General features: G+C 43.8%; 2 protein-coding genes across 3 annotated transcripts; both read right to left on the minus strand.

Moving 5' to 3' along the window:
• Window positions 1-5,153: 5,153 nt before the first annotated feature.
• On the minus strand, window positions 5,154-6,298 carry LOC123106272 (coiled-coil-helix-coiled-coil-helix domain-containing protein 10, mitochondrial). Its single transcript, XM_044528478.1, has 4 exons — window positions 6,157-6,298; window positions 5,776-5,949; window positions 5,555-5,691; window positions 5,154-5,469 (listed from the first exon to the last, which is right to left on the minus strand). The coding sequence occupies exons 1-4, from the start codon at window positions 6,170-6,172 to the stop codon at window positions 5,356-5,358; spliced, it is 441 nt and encodes a 146-aa protein (XP_044384413.1). The 5' UTR covers window positions 6,173-6,298; the 3' UTR covers window positions 5,154-5,355.
• A 9,204-nt stretch (window positions 6,299-15,502) lies between these two features.
• LOC123101942 (LRR receptor-like serine/threonine-protein kinase FEI 1) lies at window positions 15,503-19,320 on the minus strand. 2 transcript variants are annotated; one of them, XM_044523188.1, is made up of 13 exons: window positions 19,118-19,320; window positions 18,895-19,033; window positions 18,573-18,644; window positions 18,382-18,453; window positions 18,157-18,228; window positions 17,992-18,063; window positions 17,831-17,902; window positions 17,553-17,659; window positions 17,259-17,441; window positions 16,841-17,173; window positions 16,465-16,719; window positions 16,106-16,239; window positions 15,503-15,962 (listed from the first exon to the last, which is right to left on the minus strand). In XM_044523188.1, the coding sequence occupies exons 1-13, from the start codon at window positions 19,233-19,235 to the stop codon at window positions 15,738-15,740; spliced, it is 1,854 nt and encodes a 617-aa protein (XP_044379123.1). In that variant the 5' UTR covers window positions 19,236-19,320; the 3' UTR covers window positions 15,503-15,737. The 2 variants fall into 2 exon arrangements, with proteins under 2 accessions (XP_044379123.1, XP_044379122.1); XM_044523187.1 differs by having other exon boundaries at window positions 15,503-15,974.
• Between the last annotated feature and the right edge of the window lie 3,143 nt (window positions 19,321-22,463).

The following is a 22,463-nucleotide window of genomic DNA, read 5'->3' on the forward strand; positions in this document are numbered from 1 at the left end:
TGGGAATCAGCAGGGCAAGGGAAGAATCCTGGGAGGTAATTTTGATTATCCCATAATGGGGACCATGATAGATGTTGGCTAATTGTGTTTTGAAGAATATCAGTTTCATGTTCTCTTGGTGTTTTTGGATTTGCCTCAATGTCATCCAGATTGATTTCATATACCAAAATCTTAATCCAACTCCTTTCTGGACATAAGTTTATATGCACATGCTACATAGTTTTGATGTATATATGTCTCTTCCTCTGAGTAGTATGCTCCAGTTTTTGTTTCTTGATGTATATTGCCACTTGAATAACACTCAGTTTCTCTAAATAAATTTGTACTCTACACCTCTCTCTCTCTCTCTCTCTCTCTCTCTCTCTCTCTCTCTCTCTCTCTCTCTCTCTCTCTCTCTCTCTCTCTCTCTCTCTGCGGTGGAAAATCTATCATACATGGCAATAAGATGAAATCAGTTTTTAATTTGAGATGTCCTTTAAAAAACCCATGGAGAAACCAGGTGAATTGACAGTCAGCCTGCATCAATATAGCGAATCGACCGGAGTTGCCTTCTTGGGACGATGCATTTGCATTGAAGCAGTGTTGTTGGTCTGATCCCGGCGGTCAGCACCGCCCTCCCATCCGGTCACATTGCGTGACATCAATACAGGTCTGCAGCTCTGGGCCGGCATGAATGTGGTGCGGTAAGCTGCGCATCTGTTGGAGAGATAGAGCATGTATGTTTATTTGTATTTTTCTTACTTAGTAGGTGGATTTGCTCCAGTGATTCTGCGGCCGCCGACGAGGTGAGGTTTTTCCATCAAATGATTTTACAGTCTGTTTGGTGTGACCACTGCTACTAGGTGCAGAGTAAGGACTAGGACAAGCATCAGTCATGTGAATTGTTAATCAATCTGGTTTTGCAAGTCGTTGAGTCGTAGTAGCTATGTAGGATTCCTAATGGATACTACCATGAATCGTGTTCTGTCGTTAAGGAGAACCTTTTCTAAATGTATTCCAGACTGCTGAGCCTCTTCTATTTTTTTCCTTTTGGCATGGATAAGGATTCGCCTTGAATACTATTATGTAGAGTACATCTCTGCAGTAGTTCTTTTTTTTTACAACAGAGTACATGTCTATAGTTAGCGTGGAGCGATAACTCATCTGTCATTTGCACTTGTTGTTTCATATGCTTTTATCAATAGTAAAGCTTCTGGGATTACAATTATAGTGGTTTACTTGGAGCTATTTAGTTGGAAGAAAACATAGATTGAAGATGGATATATCAGATGCACCTGCTTGATAGGATTCTTATTTAGTTATGTGGAGGCAGTGATGCTTCCTTTGATGTGGATATGTGTATTTTTTTAATATTTGCTTACTTGCTACTTGCTTGTCTATCAGGCTACTTTGGTAGATTTTAGAGAGAAAATTGTTTTTGAACAAGACTATCAAGGAAGCATCATGGCAAAGATATATGCTGCATTACTACAGTTGAGATAATTTGATTTGATTATAATATGTCAAGCTTCAGAAACTTCACTATGTACGTTGGTTTGGTGGTTTGATATTTGTCACACTATAGTAATAAGCAACATACGACACATAAATTCTTGATTTTTTTTCTGACTCAAGATCTCTACGCCTAAATTTATTGTTTTCTGGCACTGTGCGGACATTTTTCTCTTGGTGACCAATATCCCTCAAGCTATACGAGATTTGATTAACAACATAGGGATACTTTTTTAACTCGTGATGATAAGTATGTATATCTAGAATTCAAGTTTGAGTCACATGTACTTGGTTTAGTAGTACTCTTTCCGTTCAAAATAAACGTTGGGTTTTAGTTCAAATTTAAACCGACACTTATTTTGAAACGGAGGGAGTACATTGTATAGGGAAGAAGGTATCATACTATTTTGTGGGGTGAGCGCTTTAAGCAGGAGGGGTTGTCAGGGCTTCAAGTGGGTTAGTAGATAACAGCGAGCAACTAGCAAGGTTGGATCAACATTGGAGACGAATAACAATGGTGAGCGATGTTTAAATTTATGTTCCTTGACAACGCACGGGCACTCAGCTAGTTTGTGATAAAAGGATCTCCACATATCGAAGATGGCTGTAGGTAGGGCTCTAATAAGGACAGAAGGCACAGTTGAGGAGACAATAGTTATGACACACAACGGGAACATAAAAAAAAACATTACCAACAGTAGTGAAAATAACCTTCTATTTGTATATTCCCTCAAAAAAAACCTGCTATTTGTATAAATATGTTACTTGGTACTAAATAGAACAATAAATTTTGTCACGACCAATAAGCCTACATCAAGGCAGCCAATGTGATCACATATATCAAGTGTATGGCTTGGACACAATAAATGGCGACCTTTGCATGTTTAGGCGTCAGTTACCAGTGCCATTGCATGCATGCATGCATGCATGAGCTTGGTACTGCGGTTCCCTAGTGTATATCTGATGGCTATCGTAGACTAATCTAGTAGTACACGGCTAAAATAATTAGGATGATGTGGCTCAAGGAGAAGCTAGAGAATTCTTAGTAGTGGGGGCTAGCTATTTAGATACAGTAGATGATGACAAGTTAGTTGACAATACACGGCAATTTTTTCTCTCAAAGGTGTTTATAGGGGTATGGTGTGCATATGTGTGTTCATATAACTGAGTGTATGTGCATATATATGAGCATGTACGTATATACTGTATTAAAAAAATGTTTGATTTATCATGTGCTATCAGATTCCTTGTTTTTCGTTCCGTTTCTATCTCTGTTTTTTATGGTAATATGTGTTTTATTTATATCTCTGTTCCCCCATGTCATTCTTGCTTGAGGAGACGGGTTTCTAAATCCATCCTCAACCATGAATCAATCGCCTCATTGGGGAAGAATCTAAAGCTTCTTTATTCATCGTCGTCATCGCCACCGCCGAAGCCAAGACGATGGATGACCCATAAACCTAAACTACTAAGGTCTAACCTAAAGCTACACGACTCACACTCATAGATCCGGCGAGTCCCTCACCACCGATGACCGAGGTCGTTGGTGGAGGGGAGCCGCCGGAGGAAGGCGTCGGGAGGAACTCGTTGGCGGCGACTAGGGTTTTAGTCGCCTCCCATGGGGAAAAATGACTCGCGTTCATGTTTCTATCTTTGTTTCTTGGCATTTTTTGTATGGTAATACGTGTCTCATTCATAGCATAAAGATTAAAGTACAAGTTACATAAGGACCGACATGACAAAACTAAAAAGATAGTAGAACATCTCTAAGCTTAACACCAATGTTCGTCACCTGCCTCCGGCCCCACCACAGCAGCCACCGAAGAAAAGATTTACGGATCACCTCCTCACCCCGAGCTCGATGCGGCTCCATCACTCATATGCAGCTTTGTGGACCTCCAAGGTGGCTCACCATAAGTGAAGCCATTGTCGTTGAACGAATCAAACCGGGACAACATCCCGGACGCGCCATCGAACTCTAGATCCCCACCACGACTAAGACAATATATTATTGCAAGCCATCTTTGCTGGCTCAACACAACTCATGCCATGAGTAAGAATTGTGTGTATAACATACTATGAAAGAGCCTCCCTCCCAACACATGCCCAAATTTTCTCCGACAATTTTCCCTTGGATCCTCCCATTAATGTGATCGAAAGTAGAACTTATCTAACCTACCGTTGTGGGTAGCCTCAGATATCTTTCAGAAAAGGCCTCAACAATTCCAAGCCGTTATTTCAACTCCGCTCTTGACGAGGGCGAAATATTACGACTGAAAAAAATATCGAGCTCTTCTCCCAGTTTACCATCCGACCGGAGCAGTCGGCATATATCCGGAGATTTTTGTTCAAATGTCAACACTTTATATTTTTGCACCGAGAAATATCATACCATCATGGCATCATCTAAGAAAAGGAGATGATTAACTCACCGTGATTGGGTACTCACCTGAGTACCATTTATACCTAACTGACACCATAGTTATTCAGAAGTGAAGTAAGGCCCCGAGCGCAAGTGAGAAATAAATACTGGGGCATTGGGTCTCCCTATCAGAGTCCTCCCGACGGAGTAAAGACATGTAAACGTTCTCCATCAACGTTAACCGTAAACCTGACAGAGGAGGCACACTTCATGATCACCCGGATAATACTTTCGGTGAAACCCAATTTATACAACATTGTCTCCAAATAGTGCCGCTCGACCCTATCAGTCTTCAACATGTCGAGTTTAACTGCACAAAACGTCCTTTTGCATTTCTTCTTCTTCTGAAGGGCATGTACACTCTCGTATGCCACCAAGACATTATCTGTGATTAAATGCAAAGGAGCCAAGGCACTTTTTCCTCGCTAATGACCTCATCAAGTATCCCCCTAAAATGGTTTCTTGTAGCCTTGTTGAATCGAATACAAGGCAATGGGTGATTAAAGTAATTGCCGTTTCGTTAAGTCCCAATGGCAGTACTCCACCATTCACAAACCCCACAGCAAGGCCGCCACTGAGTCATCCCAAAGAATATCCCAGTGTGTCTGATAAAAACTAGCAGTAAATCCATCCACACCAGGTGTCTTCGATCATCCATTGCTTCTGGTACCCGAGGCGTGAGAAAATTGAGAAGATCATCCATCGGCCTATGCCCTTGCGTAGTATACAAAGCCTGATCCATCGGAGGTGAAATATGTTCACTTGATAGATGCGCCCTATCTACGTGGACCAACATATATCACTTGTCCATGTATGTATGCACACTTGTTGGTCATATATTGTACATATGTGCGTGCATCACACGTGCGATGGATCAATACACGCTACCGGCCTACGCAAACCAAATAGTGCAAGATAGATATTCTCCATGCAAACTTGCGCTCTTGGCAATTGCCTCCCACTTCCACTTGCAACCGGTTTAGAACGCGACATAGCCTCGACAACAACATTTGCCCGTCGGTCATCTTCGTCTTTGGGAAACATAACAACGACAACCATCCCATTCTATTGTTAGAACCTTTATTTCGGACTTGAAGTCATGGACATACTGGACCCAAAGTAAAGGCAGCCGCTAATGTCTTGGTTGGCGAAACCACATCTCCTCATACGCTACTGCAATGATGCAGAAATCAAATTGACTCTCATCCATTGGTTCATCGATCGACCCATGGCAAAACCAAAGAGCATGAACAAATTTGTTCTTCGATCCATTGAGCTAATGGAGACAAGATACAAATGTTTTACGAAGACAGACATATCCGTCTCATTCTCTCTCTGACTCTTGACTATCTATCTATCTCATTTGTTGTTGACTCTACTCTTCAAGGACGGCTGACTGGCTGGCTGATAAGTCGACGAGCTAGATCTCGAGATCTTAGGGTTTAGGCGATGGTGGAGGCCTCTCCTGCTCCTGCGCCTCCTCCGCGGCGGCACTGGTAGAGGAGGTCGAAGTAGTTCTGGCACCGGCTGATGTCGCTCGCGTTCGTGTAGATGCACTGCACATCAATCCACGTACAATTAGATTTAGATCGATCATGGCAAAAACTGGTCCAATTCCTTGCAAAAAATGAACGCACGTACATTGGTGAAGTCCTGGTTGTGGATGCCGCACGCGTCGGCGTCGGCGTCGGCGTGGGCGGGAGAGGCGGGCGCCGGCTCCTCTCTGCGCCCGCCCAATAAGGAGCGCGCCATGCTCATCCCGACGGCAAATCCGAACCCTGGCCGACAAATCAAATGATCAAATCATCACCTCCATCGCATCGATCGTCACCCGGACTGAGAATTTCGGTTCACCGACGTACCGTCGTTAACGGATCCGAGGAAGGAGCTCTGGGCCGGGGCCAGCGCGGACGGTTTCTTATCCGGCGCCGGCGCGGACGAGTTCTTGGCCGGCGCCGAAGCGGACGCTGGCTTGGCCGCCGGCTTGGGTGCCGGGGCTGCGGGACGTGGCGCACTGCGGGAACCGCCGCCTCCTCCTGCACGCATGCGAATTTCATTGCATTGATCAAGCGGCCGAGAGTAAAAATTTAGTCACGATCTTGGCCGGTATTCTCCAACATATATGCATGCATCATCGTAGCGTAGGTCGTAACAAAGTTCGTATAGCAAGTAAAGCAAAACTGCATCAGATGGTTCGGTCTGTAGGATGGATGCTGAGAAGAGGAGATCGGCCGGAGACGTACCAGAGCGGCGCCCCATGGTCGATCGATCGGCCGGCCGGACGGATCAGCAGGAGACAAAGTTTGCTTGTGTGTTTCAGCCTTTTCAGATGATGATGGTAATCAAGCGCGGACGAGAGCACAGCCCTTTTATACGCAGGCAGGCAGGCTGGCTGGCGGCGATCTCTCCGCTAATCAAGGGGGTGACATTATCGTCCATTTTGTCTTTCTTCTCCCGCAAGGTGATGGATTAATCCGTCGGGTCCAGTCGATATCGATCCTCGCTAACTTAATAATAACAATGGTAGTGCATGGTGCCGCGCATGCAAAACCGCGCGCTTCATGAGTCGTGACGGTCCCAGACTCCATTTTCTTTTCTTTTTCTTTTTTAAGGACAGACCATCATGACTAGTTTTATTACGAATTAAACATAATTATATCAACCGAAAAGGTGTTTCAACAATTTGCACTAAAAATGACTCAAATCAAGATTGAGCTTCACTGGCAAAGCTGATTTGAAATAGTTGTTTGTTTCAGATTCCAGATTCAGTTTCACTAGCAAAGTTGGCTTCACTGGTAAAGCTTATTCAAAGTTACTGTTTGCTTCATATTCTAGATTCAGCTTCACCGGCATAGCTGAATCTGGTTCCTGAAGCTCAAACAAACAGGGCCTAAAGGTGCTCGACTTATATTACAAAATTATCTCATTTTACAAAAGATAGCAAAATATAAGCCACTCGATATATTACACTTGGCTTTTTACCTATTTTTATAAAAACTACTCCCTCCTTTCCGGTTTATTAGGCTCATCTCATTTTCTTGGTTTTTCCATTTTATAAGTCTTGTTTTCACTTATTTTCACCACATGTTCATATTCCGAGGTGCATAAATTGGTGCATGCAAGGATTAAAAAAAACCAATCAATGCATGTAACAATCCTACTACTCATTTTGTGGTCATCCATGCATACACCGTAGTTAATGCAGATTAAAGTTTGAGTACTTTTGTAAACTACGACATACATTCCTCCACTCACCATCTACCTTGGTTGATGAGACTTTAGATTTAAGCCCTATAAACCGAAAAGGAGGGAGTTTATCTTAGTGCAAAAATAACTTGAGGTTTTTCATTGCGGTTATACTTATTGCATTCTATTTCTTTCTCCTCTCTTTCTCACTCAATCTCTCCTGGCTAGATTTCGTCGCCTTTCGATGCCCTCAATTTATTTCACATTCGCTTTCTAATTACCGCCACTTTGCCACTTTAAAGTTGTGGTATTGCCTTGTAATCTTCACACCCTGTAGTGTACCCATATTAGGACCACATGCAAAAAAGATAAGTTGTTCCGACCATAATTCAAGCGATTTGATGAGTCTTCTGTTCGATAAGCCCATAATCGTCTACCCCCTAGCTTTTCTTGAAAAGGAGTGGTTCCATCTGGACTATCCTTTTTGTGTGTGTTATAATTGGTCATAGAACCCTGAGCAACAAAAAAGAGGACAAATACTTATAAGAATTCGGCTAGGGGCATATGATTTAGCTATCGAGAGGGAATCTTGTGAACTTTTAGTATGAATCCCGCACTTCGAGGCGATCAAAGGGAATCTTTTAAAGACTTGGGCTCAATATTTCTCTTCCATGTCCCTATGGCCTACCCTAATGGAAACAAAGAGAAAGGCCCCATTGTCTAAACCCTTTTGAAGCTAGTCAAAGGGATGGACGTCGTGTGGCCCACGGATCAGGGCTTTGGCCCGGAAACGCGCGAGGGAGTGTCGGAAATCCATCCCCACTTGCATGTATCCCTAATATATGTATACAAGGGTGGTGTGATGTGAAAAGATCTAATACACAACTTTGATGTGGCACTTCCTTCACAAACAAGCAGGACTATCCAGCACAAAGGTTTTGGACTTAGAGTGCTAATCCCCCACTTCAAGGTGAAGAGAGGGAATCATGTGAAGACATGGGCTCAATCTTGGTTTGACATGTCCCTATGACCTGCCAAGTGCAGGTATGTTCTGCTTCATTGATCTTCATTCTTCCACGTACATGAAAGCCCATTTATGCATTGCAACGATGATGACATTCTTTACTATAGGCCGCCTGGAAGAAGTCAGATGGCGGGAGGAGGCGCGGGCTAGTCTGCTACAAATGAAGGGCGCCTTGGCTCAACAGCAGGATTTCTTTGTTATGCAAGCCAAATAGCAACATGAGCAAAATTCGAGCAATGGAAAGCGGTAAAACCTAGCGCGTGCAGATGTCGTCGTCGAGGATTTGATGGCCGGTGACCTCGGGGTAGCACCGGTCGCCGGAGAGTAGAGGGGTGGTGGCCTCAGGAACCAGCGATCGCCGGAGAGGAGAAGGGTAGTAGGATCGGGAACCAGCAGTTGCCGGAGTGGAAATGGCCTGGTGTATGAGTATGCAGGAGAGAGTAGAGAAAAGGATAAAGTGTGCGTTCGCACCAACAGAACCCACAGCGATTGAGAAGACAGCGGTGACGTGGCTGCTGCTTTGAGCCTTAAGACGCGTACTTTAGATGGAACGGTAGCTGATGCAATCGATGGAATTAAGTGTCTTAATATCTGACGACCGCCCGTTAATATTTCCCAAAATCAATTTTTTTTCTCGGTGGTCCATTGGTCTACCACGTAGGGCACAACCAAAGAGTTATAAAATGGTCTGTTACAAAGATAAGGCATATCTTGTTCACTCTATTATTCAAGGACGAACGGCTGACTGGCTGACAAGTCAATGAGCAATACGAGGAAACTGAAGACCCGGAAGGAAACAAGCTAGTAGGGTCATCTGGCTATCAATCTGGCTGAGACGTAGGGCTCTGTAATAATCGATCTTAGGGTTAACCCTCAGGCGATGGTGGACGCTCCTCCTGCTCCTCCTCCTCCTCCTCCTCGGCGGCACTGGCAGAGCAGGTCGAAGTAGTTCTGGCACCTGCTGATGTCGCTCTCGTTGCCGTAGAACATTGTCCCACTCTTTTCCCTTTTCCCAATATACTATATTTTTACTTAATATTCACTTCTTACCATATATTGAAAAATTGATTGTTTAGTCTTTTCACTATACTTTTTGTTTTTTCCTTCATGGTTAGTACTAGAGGAGTGACCGAGGCGATTCGAACCGGTTTTCTCTGAGTTTTTTCTTCCTTTTTATGTTTTTTTTGTTTCTTTTCTTTTTTCTTCTCTGAACTTTTTATTTTTTGCATTTGTTTCTTTGTTTTTTTTATTTTATTTTTCCTTTGGTTTCTTGTGTTTCTTTTATTTATTTTTCTCCCATTTTTTTCATGCTTTTTTCAAAAAAAATCTTTGTTTCTATTTTTTTATTTTATTTTTTATTTTTTTATTTTTCCCAATAAACGTTTAACATTGCTACAATACTCATTTAATTTTTTTTAATATCCGGTCAACACTTTTTATATACACATTTTAAACATTTTTCAAATGCTTGATGAACTTTCTTTTTCAAATACAAGATTAATTTTTTTAATACATGGTCAACTTTTCTCCTATACACACTTTCAAAGTCCTTCAAATGTTTGATTAAAACTTTTTAAATACAAGATTACCATTTTGTAATATATGGTCAATTTTTTTCTGTGCACATTTAACATTTTCAAATGCTTAATTAACATGTTTTAATACAATATTAAAAATATCGAATAGATGGTCAACATTTTTTCTAAACACGTTTAACATTTTAAAAATGCTTGATTAACATTTTTCAAATACTTGTTAAACATTCTATTAATGCTTGGCTAACATTTTTATATACATGATCATTTTTTTCCATCATTCTTTGATTACATGGTCAAGATTTTTTTAGGAACCTAATAAGTGCCACACGTGTGGCACGGACACATGGCAACTCAAAATATTTTTGAAGGCAAGTTTAGTGATGCGAGGATGGCAACTTTAGTAGTCAAGCATGGCAACTTCTTTTCGGAGGGCAAGTTTTAGTTTTTTTTTCTTTTTTTGGTTTGTTTTCTCTTTTCGGATTGCAACTTTAGTTGTAAAAAATGTCAGGGCCGGAGTGCTTCGTCCCACACGTGTGACACTTATCATTTGGATTTTTCTATACATATTTAACATTTTCGAAAGACAAGTTTAACATTTTTTTGAGACCTGTAGATGTGTATTATGTGATGATAAGCCTAATGAATACCTACTTCACCTATTTTTCAGTTGTGATTTCAGCCAGAATTTTTGGCTGGCCATTAGTTTTCGATGGAACACAAACTATGACCTCACAGAGATGCTCATGGATGGAAAAAGGCAGAATAATGTCAGCTGCTTCAAAGAATGCCTAATTGCAGGTTTGTGGAGCCTATGGAAACATAGAAATAGCATCATATTTGATCACAAAGCAAAGAGCATGGCATTATGTACATCAAGTTTCAAGGAACACTTTGATATGATCTTCAAAAAGGCAAAACCTAGCTTGAAACAAGAAATGCAGTCTTGGCTAGATTACTTGTAGATTTGGTCTTACTTTGAACACATCCTTGTAAAGCCTCATGTAATTGCCTCATCATATTAATGAAAATAGAGTTACAGTGGGGACCTTCCCCACCGTGTTTGCTCAAAAAAAAGTTTAACATTTTCTAATACATGGTCAACATTTTTATATACACATTTAAGTTTTCTTTTTCAAATACAAGTTTAATATCTTTTGAATACATGGTCAAAAAATGTATATACATGTTTAACATTTTTTGAACACTTGTTGAACATTTTTTTAAATACATAGATTAACCTTTTTCAAGTTCATGATCAACATTTTTTCTATACACATTTCATGTTGTATATTTTTGTATACATAATGAACATTTATTTATATGCATTTAACATTTAACATTTTTTAAATGCTTGATTAAAATTTATTGAAATATTTTATGTAAAGTATTTATTGTAATATAGAATATTTGGGAATAAAAATAAAGTAAAAAACATAAAAACATAAAAAAAACGAGAATATGTCTTGTGGCCTGTGATCGGCGGTGCGATGGGCCAGCCCAATAGAGAGTCACCTTCTGTGAGACTTCCTCTTGTCTTGCTGAATGCGAGATGTAGGGGCACCCACGACTTAACTGTCACCGCTCCTTAACTGCCCAAGCTAATTTTTAGACAAATCAACAATCTAAAAAAAATGACAACCAACAATCAGCCCAGTGGCCCAATGAAACTAGAAGCAACTATGGGTGTGGCCTGCACAACAAAAACAGGCTACAACAACAAAAATGATATGAGGTGAATGAGACCAAATTATATCTTAGCTGAATGAGTTCTTGGCACTCCTTTTATTTAATCCTTTGTCTTTCTTCTCCCTCAAAAATATATTACTAGTACGACCTAGCAACTTTATACTAAATCAACCATAACTAATATGAAATGGGAGGAGTATATATAATACATAAAAGTACAAGATTGAAAAGAGTGCTCACACACCGATGTCCGATGGTGAGAAAAAAGGTGAAGGGGGAAAAGATGATTGCCTGGGAAGAAGGAAGAGGGAGTGAGAAACAATTTTCTTGTATAGGACTTGAAGCCATGAGTTGGTATGGTTGACACTTTTTTTTTACTTGAAAAGTTATTTAATCTCATTATTTTTTGTTCTTCCGTGGCAACAAAACAAAGAAATGGGTTAGAACATCTAGAATCTAAAACAAAGACAACTACTTATCAACTTAAGCATCCATTGGTTCCAGTGGAGTAAAAAAGTAAAAAAAATATTTTTATATTATGGGACAGAGGGAGTAGCATACAAAAATGGTTGAAATAGCAACCGGTATTCACTAGTAAAGATGTAATTCCAAAGAGAAAAGGAAGCATACGAGTAGCCAAGATACCAACTAACAAAAGGCACATACCGCACGGCAGACAAGATATTTCGAAGCAAATTACTAACTGTTAACCCTTCTAATAATGAAACTAGATTCACATGATTTAGAGGTCTGGAACAAAGATAACAACACATCACCGAGCGCCAAACCAGCACGCCGGCCGACAAAGCACAAACAGCTTCACTTCTAGTACCATTGTTACAAGCAGAACAATGAACCAAAACATATCCATCAACTGCTAAATCACAGCTGAAACTAAAGACAGTACGCTATCCATTTTCCAGGCCTTCGCGTGACAGGACAAGAGCCAGGATTTGAATGGAATGCTTCAGACACCACCTTCGACAACTTGATCGTAGTTCTATGCAGCAAGCTTCATGAAACGTCCTTCTATACAGCCCTCCAATGTTGCTTATGCACTCATGTTGGGCGGATGATTTAAAATAACTCGTCCATAGGAATTTTACGATGCTCGTTCCTCTTGTAAAGCTCCACCTGCATATGTGCTCGTCCATAGGAATTTTACGATGCTCGTTCCTCTTGTAAAGCTCCACCTGCATATGTGGAACAATCAGAGGAAACCCGACATAAGCATACTTTTAAATCGCGGGCGAAGGAGTTTAGCTGAAGGAAATTGGCAGCGAAATTATAGGAAGGAAGGTCACGATCTCCGGCGAAATTGGCGCGATCACCCATGACTTTGGGAAGGAAGCAAATCGCGGGGAAGATTCTGAACCCCGATAGCGCCGCTATAGCGGTAATTTCGCCCGCGATTTAAAAGTATGTATATAAGTGACAAGGCCAGACCCTTGAGCGTTATAAGCAGGTTAGCCGTGACAAGCTCAGACCCTTGAGCATTAGCCGCCCGGTTAGGCTCAATCCACTTCTTCAACGGATCCATCCTGTGGGTGGTCCTATTTCTCAAATATTCAAAAAATGAATAGCTTTGTAAAATATTGTGGGAAGCGTTAAACCCTTTTCTCGAGCCGCACTTGTATTTATATGGATGTTGTCGTGGCTTACAAGATGATCGATCAAGAGTTTGATCGAGAGGTACAGAGAGAGAAGGTCGGTAGAGGAGGAGTCAAACAGAAGAAATGATAGGACCTTGACGAATTCATATACAAAAGAGTTCATTGACTCATCGGATTTAGACGACAAGGATGTCGAAATGATAATAATAATGAGCATTCAGGAGGAATGGGAGAAGCAACAAGAGCATGTTGTGTTGTCGACAATTTCCGGAATTAAAGTTAGCAGAGATGCCCCATCTATTTCAAATCTCCTATTCGCGGATGATTCATTAATCCTGATGCAAGCTAATTCCATGAACGTGGAGGCGCTGAAAGCAGTTTTGGATGCTTATTGTGTTGCATCAGGGCAAATGGTGAGTGTTGAAAAATCTAGTATATATTTTAGTTCCAACACGAAAGTGGAAGATAAGGCACATATATGTACTATTCTGAACATTATGACTGAAGCTCTCAATGACAAATATTTGGGTCTGCCTTCAAATGTGGGTATGGACAAAAATGATTGTTTCCAACTCTTAATAGATCGAATTGTTATGAAAATCAGTGGTTGGAAGGAAAAGTTGCTATCAGCAGGAGGAAAAGAAATCCTTCTCAAATCGGTTGTACAAGCTATCCCAACTTATGCAATGTCCGTCTTTAAAATTCCTAAAAAGATTTGTAAAGGAATCATTGACGCGATGTCGCATTTTTGGTGGGGTGACGAAGACAATCAGAAGAGAATGCATTGGATGGCATGGTGGAAGATGTGTTTACCTAAAGACCAAGGAGGAATGGGTTTTCGAGACATACATTGTTTCAATCTGGCCTTGTTAGCCAAACAAGCGTGGCGCCTGCTTGATAACCCTGATTCCCTATGTGCCACCATTTTGAGAGCTAAATATTTTCCAGATGGAGATTTAATGAATGCGGGTCTGAAAAAAGGATCCTCTTTCACTTGGCAAAGCATTATGGCCGGAGTGGATTCTCTCAAAAAAGGTTATATTTGAAGAGTTGGTAATGGACAGAATATTGATATCTGGAGAGATGCATGGATCCCGAATGGGGCAAATAGGAAAATTATCACTCCTAGAAAAGGGCAGATTCTAACAAAAGTTGTTGATCTTATAGATCCAATCAACAATTGCTGGGATGAAGATTTGGTAAGACAAACATTGTGGCCAATTGATGTCCAGAGGGTGCTTATGATCCCTCTCCCCACGTATGACATGTCGGATTTCATAGCTTGGAGTTTTACAAAGAATGGACTGTTCACGGTTCGTTCTTCTTATCTGGAGGAATGGAAAACGCAACATGGGAGGAAATTGCAACACTCAGATGGCATGGGAGGAATAAATGTCAATACTATTTGGAGCAAGATTTGGAAATTATATTGTCCACCAAAAGTGAAGATTTTTATTTGGCGTACCTTACATGGAACCCTCCCGTGTCGTGTTACACTTGCTAATAGACATATGAAAGTTTCGCCCACCTGCCCATCATGTTCGAACGGGCATGAAGATACTAAACACTTATTATTTTTATGTCAAAAGGCAAAAGAGGCGTGGGAGAAACTGGGACTACACGAAGCCATTAAAAAAGCATGTGCGGTCGATCGTGCAGGAGAGGCAGTACTTGAATTTCTACTTTTTATGCCAGAACATGAGCTATCTACAGTGGGCATACAGAATGTTCGCGAACTGACCGCTGTAACAGCCTGGTATTTATGATGGGAAAGACGTTCGCTAGTCCATCAGGAGAAGACCCAAGATACATACCAAATTTCGATGGGAGCCCGTGCTATAACGACGAACTATGTTATTGCCCAATCCTCCAAGGCAACAAATAAAATAGAGGGATGGATGAGACCCCCTCTAGGTTTTGTGAAATTAAATGTCGATGCTTCTTTCAATCAAGACATGCTTAGAGGCACAGCGGGAGCTGAGATGATAAAGGAAGATTTATTGTTGGAGGGAATTGGAAAATGGATTGGTGTGCAGATGTTTTAACAGCAGAAGCAAGATGTACTTAGTGGCATTCTCCATCTTGAACATGGCGTCAACATTCATACATTCAGATCTCACGCCCCATGAAGCAAGCTGCACTAGTTTGTCTCCAAAGCGATGGCGATTTCGAGTAGGAGGGGCTCGCTCGGCTTTCCAAGCGTGGCCACTCATTTAATCTTAGAGCATTGTGCAGCAGCCAGGATTCCTGCTCGCCCAAGAAAAGCTGGAATATTTGGAGCCACTCCATCGGCAACAGATTCTCTAACAATAATAAACTAATGCACGCACGCACGGCCTCTCATAAACTAATCATAAAGGCTAATGCCACTGCATGATACTAGTACTACTCCTAAACCACCATTAAGCTGTTGACAAAGGTGAGACCACCAACTAGCAGCTGCAGTCAAAATGAAGAAAGTGGCAATGCAGTCAAAATGCAGCTAAAATGAAAAGGAAAAATGGAAAAGGGGGTAAAAGAAAAAGGGGGGAAACGCAGCAAATGAAGAAGCAACCGCATCGTAAAAAAGGGATGAAAGAAAATGTTCAAAGATCCCGAACCCTATGTACAAAAAGCACAGTCGGTTGCTGCATTGGTTCTGACCCAAGAACCACACACTAGTCTAGAGATGCCAACTTGAGTCCATCCTACACACACGGTGGTCGGCCATGCGCATCACTACCACAACAGGCACTGTTATGCTAGCGCTAGCTAACCCACTCGCCGGCCCAGAGAGCTCACAGCTCCAGGTGCTGCTCGTAGTAGAGCTCGCTGAGGCAGGGCGACAGGATCTCCTCCTCCAGCATCTTGAGCACCGCCCCCATCGACGGCCGCTGCCCCGGGTCGGCGTCCGTGCACATGGCCGCGATGTCCAGGATCCCCTCCACCGCCTCCACCTCCGCGTCGCCCGACCGCTCGTCCAGGATCTCCTCCAGACGGTGCTCACCGCTCAGCGTGTTCAGCTGCATGCATTGCCACAGTAAACCAAAAGTTCAGACATCACACAGTGGATTATTCATCAGAGTGTCTTGTTTTGGGATCCAGGCCATGGATGGAGGCTTCTTTGGAGTTGGTTACAGCTTTGGAACAAGACTGCTTTACTTACCCAGCCGACGATGTTGAGACCCTTGCTGAGGAAGCAAGAATCCGTAGGCCGCTTTCCGGTCACCAGTTCCAGCAAAAGCACCCCAAAGCTATACACGTCTGATTTCTCGGTCGAGTGCCCGTTTTGCAGGTACTCTGGCAGCAAAGTTAAAATGACCTCTCTTATCAGATTAGATGAAAAGATAAGCTACTTATTTATTGTCCAGAACTTGCCAAATTTCTTAACAATAAGCTACACAACAATTCCATGGTGTCGAAGGAATTTACAGGAATTAACAAGACATCTTTCCCTCAAAGTAATGCACAAATATTAGTTAACAAATGTGTTACAATGTGAACTAGCATAGAGAGAACGAGTACCTGGTGCAAGGTACCCGAAGGTACCCGCCACGACGGTGGTTACGTGGGTCTCGTTGTCTACCAGCAGCCTCGCGAGGCCGAAATCAGACACGCGTGGCTCCAAGCATCTGTCCAGAAGGACGTTGCTGGCTTTGATGTCCCGGTGGACGATCCCCGGCGAGCAATCATGGTGCAAATACGCCAGCCCTCTAGCGGAGCCCAGGGCAATCTTCATACGTGCATTCCAGTTCAATGGCTGATCCTCCTGCGCATCTCCTGCCATTGGTAATGGTAACACAGCAGAGTAAGCACCAGTCAACATAAGATGGCATTGCAACCATAATGATGAAATGTTAGTTAGTATGTTTGAGAGATATATAGATATAGTGGGCCTTACCATGGAGGTAGCTATCCAAGCTGCCAAGCTCCATGAAATCATATATGAGTAGCTTAGCTGTGGAGAGCCGGCAGTATCCTCGCAGATTGACAAGGTTGATATGCCTAATGCTGCCCAGGATCTCGAGCTCCTTCTCGAAAGTCTTGTCTCGCCTCTCTCGGTTGAGGTCAATCCTCTTGACAGCGAATGCCGTGCCGTCGTCCATCACCATCTTGTACACCGTACCAAACCCGCCACAACCAACCACATCCTCTTCATCAAGCAGCTCCAGCCTTCTAATGATCTCGCCCGACGAATACGGAAGATTCCACTGGTATGTCACAAGCTTTGCACCTAAGTCGTCAAGGCATCACGCAGTTAGTTAGTGAGACTTGACAAATTTAATCAAGTGACATAGTTGGTGTCGGTTTTTCATTACCATCTGGGAGAGTTTGCTTGTCCATTTTCTCATAGTTGACACCAGTCTTCTTCCTGGACAGCAAGCATACCCAGAGGAAGCCTAGCACCGCGACCAGCGCGACGGCCATGGTTGACATTGAACCGATCACAACGCCATTCAGAAAGTGCGAGGTTTTATTATTGTTGGTGATTGGAGAAACACCTGTTTTGTGACCAAAAGAAATGAACACATCAGTCAGTGGCACAGATCCTAGCAAAATTCAAAAATTAGTCCCCACATTGCCAAGGCAGCATTAGAATTTAAAAGACTTGCCAGAGGAGGAGAGGGGGTCAGAGTGCGGCAGCACCGCAGGGAACCCGAGGGTTCCACGGCAACCTTTCTGGATGGGCAGCCCACAAAGCTCCAGATTTCCGACATACCTGCAGCATTTGAAACACACCAGAGCATTAAAAACAGGCTGATCCAGTACTGTATGGTTGTGGTACAAACTACGTAAAAGATACCACTCATTCATATTTGCAACATGTACCGACATCATCAAAAAGAAAGGCACACAAACTGGATGGAGATGAGGCCAGTGCTAAGCTTACGAGCTGCTCTTGAAGGTTCCGAGGACGCCGACATTCGGGATCTCTCCCGAGAAGAAGTTGGTGGAGAGGTTCCTACATTGTGAAATCAAGTTCAGCATCAGCATTCTTGTCAATTCAAGTTGTAAACACTGCCATGGAGATTCACACCAGCATCAACTTACAGGAACCGCAGATGAGTTAGGCTTCCGATCGTCGCCGGTATCGCGCCCCGCAGCAGATTGCTGGACAGGTCCCTGCATTTTATTTGACACACGTAATCAGACTGACAACACATTAGAGCATCCAAATGTGTAACAAAGGGGACCATGGTGGTGCCAAGAACCTACAGGATGGTGAGGTGAGTGAGGTCGCCGATCCCCGGAGGGATGCCCCCTTGCAGGTAGTTGGCTCTCAGGTAACTGAAGAACATGCAGGCAGACAATCAGAGCACCAACATTTTTTTTATTTCAGCAAACTGATAATCTAGCAGACAAAATAAAACAAATCCAATCCAATGAACTACTACTAGTAGTATAAAGAAAATGTAGATGGTATCCTGGTGGCATACGTACATGGCTCTGAGCTCGGTGCAGTTCCTGATCTCGGCGGGGATGGGGCCGTGCAGGCTGTTCTGGTGCAGAGCTCTGAAGAAAGAGGAAACAGGGGGTGTGAGGCCAATAAAACAGGTGGTTTCAGAGCTCTGAAAAATTGAACAGAGTGGATTTCGTTTGTGGGGGAAGCTATGAAACCAATCAAATCTTACAGTCTCTGCAGCTTGGTGAGCCTGCCGATGCTGGGGGAGATGATGCCTCCGAACTGCATGTAGGGCAGATTTCTGCCACACAAACACACACCCAAAAAACAAAGGGAGAGGTTATTCATTCATTCACGGGTGGGGCTAGAAAGCAAGGAAGGAATCCAAGAAGGAACACACACACATATGCATGGGGAACCGTGCCAGCGAGCACCCACGCAACAATCCAATCCAGAGAAACCAAAAATGCCACTACTCGGTCTAATGAATCTGATCTAAAATGGAGAAGGAGGAAGCGGGGAAGAAGAAGGAGGAGGAGGCAGGAGCGTACATGGACTGGACCCTGAGGTCCGGGAAGGAGCAGGAGACGCCCTCCCAGCCGCAGGGGTTAGGGTCGGCGGCCCGCCAGCTCCCCAGCCGCTGCCCCGCCGTGGCGTTGAAGGCCACCTTGAGCTCCAGCAGCGCCTCCCCTGCGACCGACCACCACGTCACGTCAGCGAAGATTTATTCAGCACAGTAGATGGATTGGAAATGGAACGCGGCGGATGCGGTACCGTCCGGAGTGAGCGCCATGGACGCGGTGCAGCAGAGGAGGAGGAAGAGGAGGAGGGCCGCGGCGCCCCCATTGCCGCCGCTCAGCTTCTTGGTCCCGCTCCCGGGGTTGGCGGCCATGGTGGGTGGCTGGGGTTTGGGGTGGCTGAGTGAGTGAGTGAGCTTGGGGAGTGAGAGTGAGGTGTGGGAGAAGCTAGCCAAGGCAAGGCTTTAATTATTGGATTGCTGCGCATGTGTGGGAGGGCTGACGGCGGGGCACTGTAGAGCGCCTGACCCGTGGGGCCATGCTTGTCCGTGGTCCCGCTGCCCAGTCAGATACGCAGGGGCTCGTGGTCCACGCGGCGGGGTCGTGGCCGCTTTCGAAAAAGTGGGAGCTTTCAAGATTAGACCGCACGATCCCAAACGGACATCTGTTTTATTCGGATTCTGTCCGTTTGGATAGAGCCATGAAATTATGTCCGAGTCATTTTTAGGATGCGGTGACCGTGCGTCCAACACGCGGACACATCTCAGTCGTATCCCGTTGATGTATATTTTTTTCAAGCACATATCTTTTTTTTCATCATTGATTTTTGATACATGAAAATATATCACCAAATGTTGACTAGAAAAGCAAGATAAGAAAAAACAAGAACCACAAGAATATAATTTAGAAGATAACCAGCCTCCATAATTGTTCTCGTAAGTTGGATCGGTGCCTTCTCGATGCATTCATTGTTGATCTGCGGAGGCTCGATCTTGCGTGCTTCTTTCTTCTTCGAGTCTAAAGAAGTATACGTTGCTTCCTCGCATCTAGTCTTATGTCTAGCCCCTATTCTAGCAACATGTGCACTAGTCTCATCTCTAGCCTCTATGCTAGATAAAAATGCGCGAACATCTACTAAATTGCGCTCTATCAATATATCGATGTACTCTTTTTTCCAATACCCAAACTTGCATCCATTCTACACAATAAAATTTTAAGTTGGCACAACTAGTCAAATTCGAGAGCACAACCGAAGCTAAAGTAGCACATACCTCATCGGTTGAGCACTTGATGAACACTCATCCGGAATGTTTCGGCATTGTAGACACGCGACGCAAGACCTTCTTTGGGCAGTCGTCGCACTTAATGAGTGGCAACGGCGTGCCGGCGAGCTTTTGGGTCAGCACCGAGTCCGGCCGACCGCCGTTCATGTATCTACTGGCGGACCGTCGACGGTGTAGATCCGAGCGGCTAGAGGCGGAGTCAGTACCTGCATGTGGCCTTGCCGGGGCCTTCTGGCCCGGTGCACGGCCAGTCCATGGCACGGCGCGACCTTCCACAGTTGAACGAGCTCAAACCCGACTGGATCCGCTCCAAATCCGGCCACAGGGTGTGCAAATCAGGTGACCGTGGTTGGGTAGCTCGGGGGTGTCGAGGAAAAGGGGGGTGCGCGAGCGCGCGTCCTAGCTGCACACTACAATGGCAGCGGCGGCGGCGCCGAGGGGCAAGATTGGAGGGGGTGCGGCTGGAGGGGGAGTGGCGGATAGAAAAATGGATCCCTGTGCCATCGACGGGCGAGCCAAGGGAGGACACACGCACATGGCCGCCCATCCGCGCTGTCCGTTTCACCTTAAAAGCGACCCAAACTTGAACTGGGGATGGGTCAAAAGCGGACAAAAACGGATAAAAATCCGTTTACGTCCGCGCGCTGGGCTGTTTGGTATGTTCATTTTATCCTAAACGAACGCATCCGAACAAGATGGGGTCACGCGCTGGAGTTGGCTTTAGACAAAAAAAAGCAGTGAGAAGTGGCTTCAGCTCAGCTCAACTGGAGGAACTAGTGCCATCCATCAACTGTTTGGTATCTTTTCTCTCTTTTTTTTTCCTTGTCCCTTCATTGGTCAATGGGCGGATAAGTAGACTTGGACATTTCAAGATGCCCACTCGGTGACTAGCGTTGAAGATGCCCTAACCAGAGATGAGACGATGAACTCCAAAGGTGGCAATTTGTGCTTTCCTTAGTAGTATGACGCAGCAGTTCAGTAGAGCACTGAGGGGAGTGTGGAAGGGCGGGGAGCAAGATCCAAATCCAAAAAACCTCAACAACGGAAACGGATTGACTCAGCTAGCCGTTGATGATGGGATGGGAAAGGATGAAACCGAGGCCAAAGTATTCACCCACTCACTCACGTTTGAAAAATATAAAATGACAGACAAACAAAGGAGCGCCCACTGCCCGGTTCCATCCAGCATTACGCACAAGAATTAAACCAAACAATGATAAGTGTAATCAATATATCATCTCATATGCTCTTTCAACACTAGTGACTCGGCTTTCAAGTGGGATTTTATCTATAGACCCAAGGGCCAGGGCAGGGTAAGGATTAGGAGCTCAGAGGTCAAGAACAGATGCTTGCTCGGCAAATGGTTGTACACACTTTTCTGTTGAGACCGAAAGAATGTGGGGTGCAAATTTTGCGAAATAAGTATCTGCGTTCAAAGGCTCTGGCCGGGTTACGGTCAGACCCAATGACTCTCCTTTCTGGGAAGCGCTGATGAGAGCGAGAGCTGCTTCTTCCATAAAACTGAATTTATATTTGAGAACGGTACCAAGACTACATTCTGGAAAGATACTCCCTCAGTTCCAAAAATCTTGTCTTACATTCGTCTAGATATAGGTGTATCTAATACTAAACGTGACTTGATACATTCGTATTTAGACAAATTTAAGACAAGAATTTTGGGACGGGGGAGTACTTGATTGGGGAAGACGCCACTAGCCACACGATACCCTTCTCTGGTTTGTGCACAAGGAAGTTATTCTAATTAAGGTTAACTTAGTCAAGCGAAGATGGGGGGTGTAAATGATGTTGTTTTTATGATCAAGGTGAAAATATCCCTGTTCAAGAATTCATCCGATTAACCAGTTAACTTGCCGATTAATCCCTACTCATAGGGTCCCCGAGTAGCCGATTACCTGATAAATCGTCCGATTAATTGATTAAATGGCCGATTAACTTGCCGATTAGCCTATTAATCCCCTATTCACCAGTCGACCGAGCAGCTACCAGTTAACGATTTCCTCAACAATGGAAAATATATAACACCTCTTTCTCAAATGTCCTCTCATCAAACTTTTGTGGGGTACGGTTCATGTATCCTTTAATGTTAACCCACCAACTAGTATTAACACGTTATTTGGATCGTGGCTAGATGGAGTGGAGCCAAGTATTGCAGGACATATTCGGATAGGAGTATGTGCATTGCTCGGGGCTATATGGAACTACACAAATGGCATCATTTTTAACAGACAAACTCTTATAATTCTTTTCCAGGTTAAATACAAAGTCACTGCTTGGATCCGTATCTGGTCGTTACTCAAT

This window comes from Triticum aestivum, chromosome 5A, assembly GCF_018294505.1.
Source record: "Triticum aestivum cultivar Chinese Spring chromosome 5A, IWGSC CS RefSeq v2.1, whole genome shotgun sequence".
In the NCBI taxonomy this organism is placed as follows: domain Eukaryota; kingdom Viridiplantae; phylum Streptophyta; class Magnoliopsida; order Poales; family Poaceae; genus Triticum; species Triticum aestivum.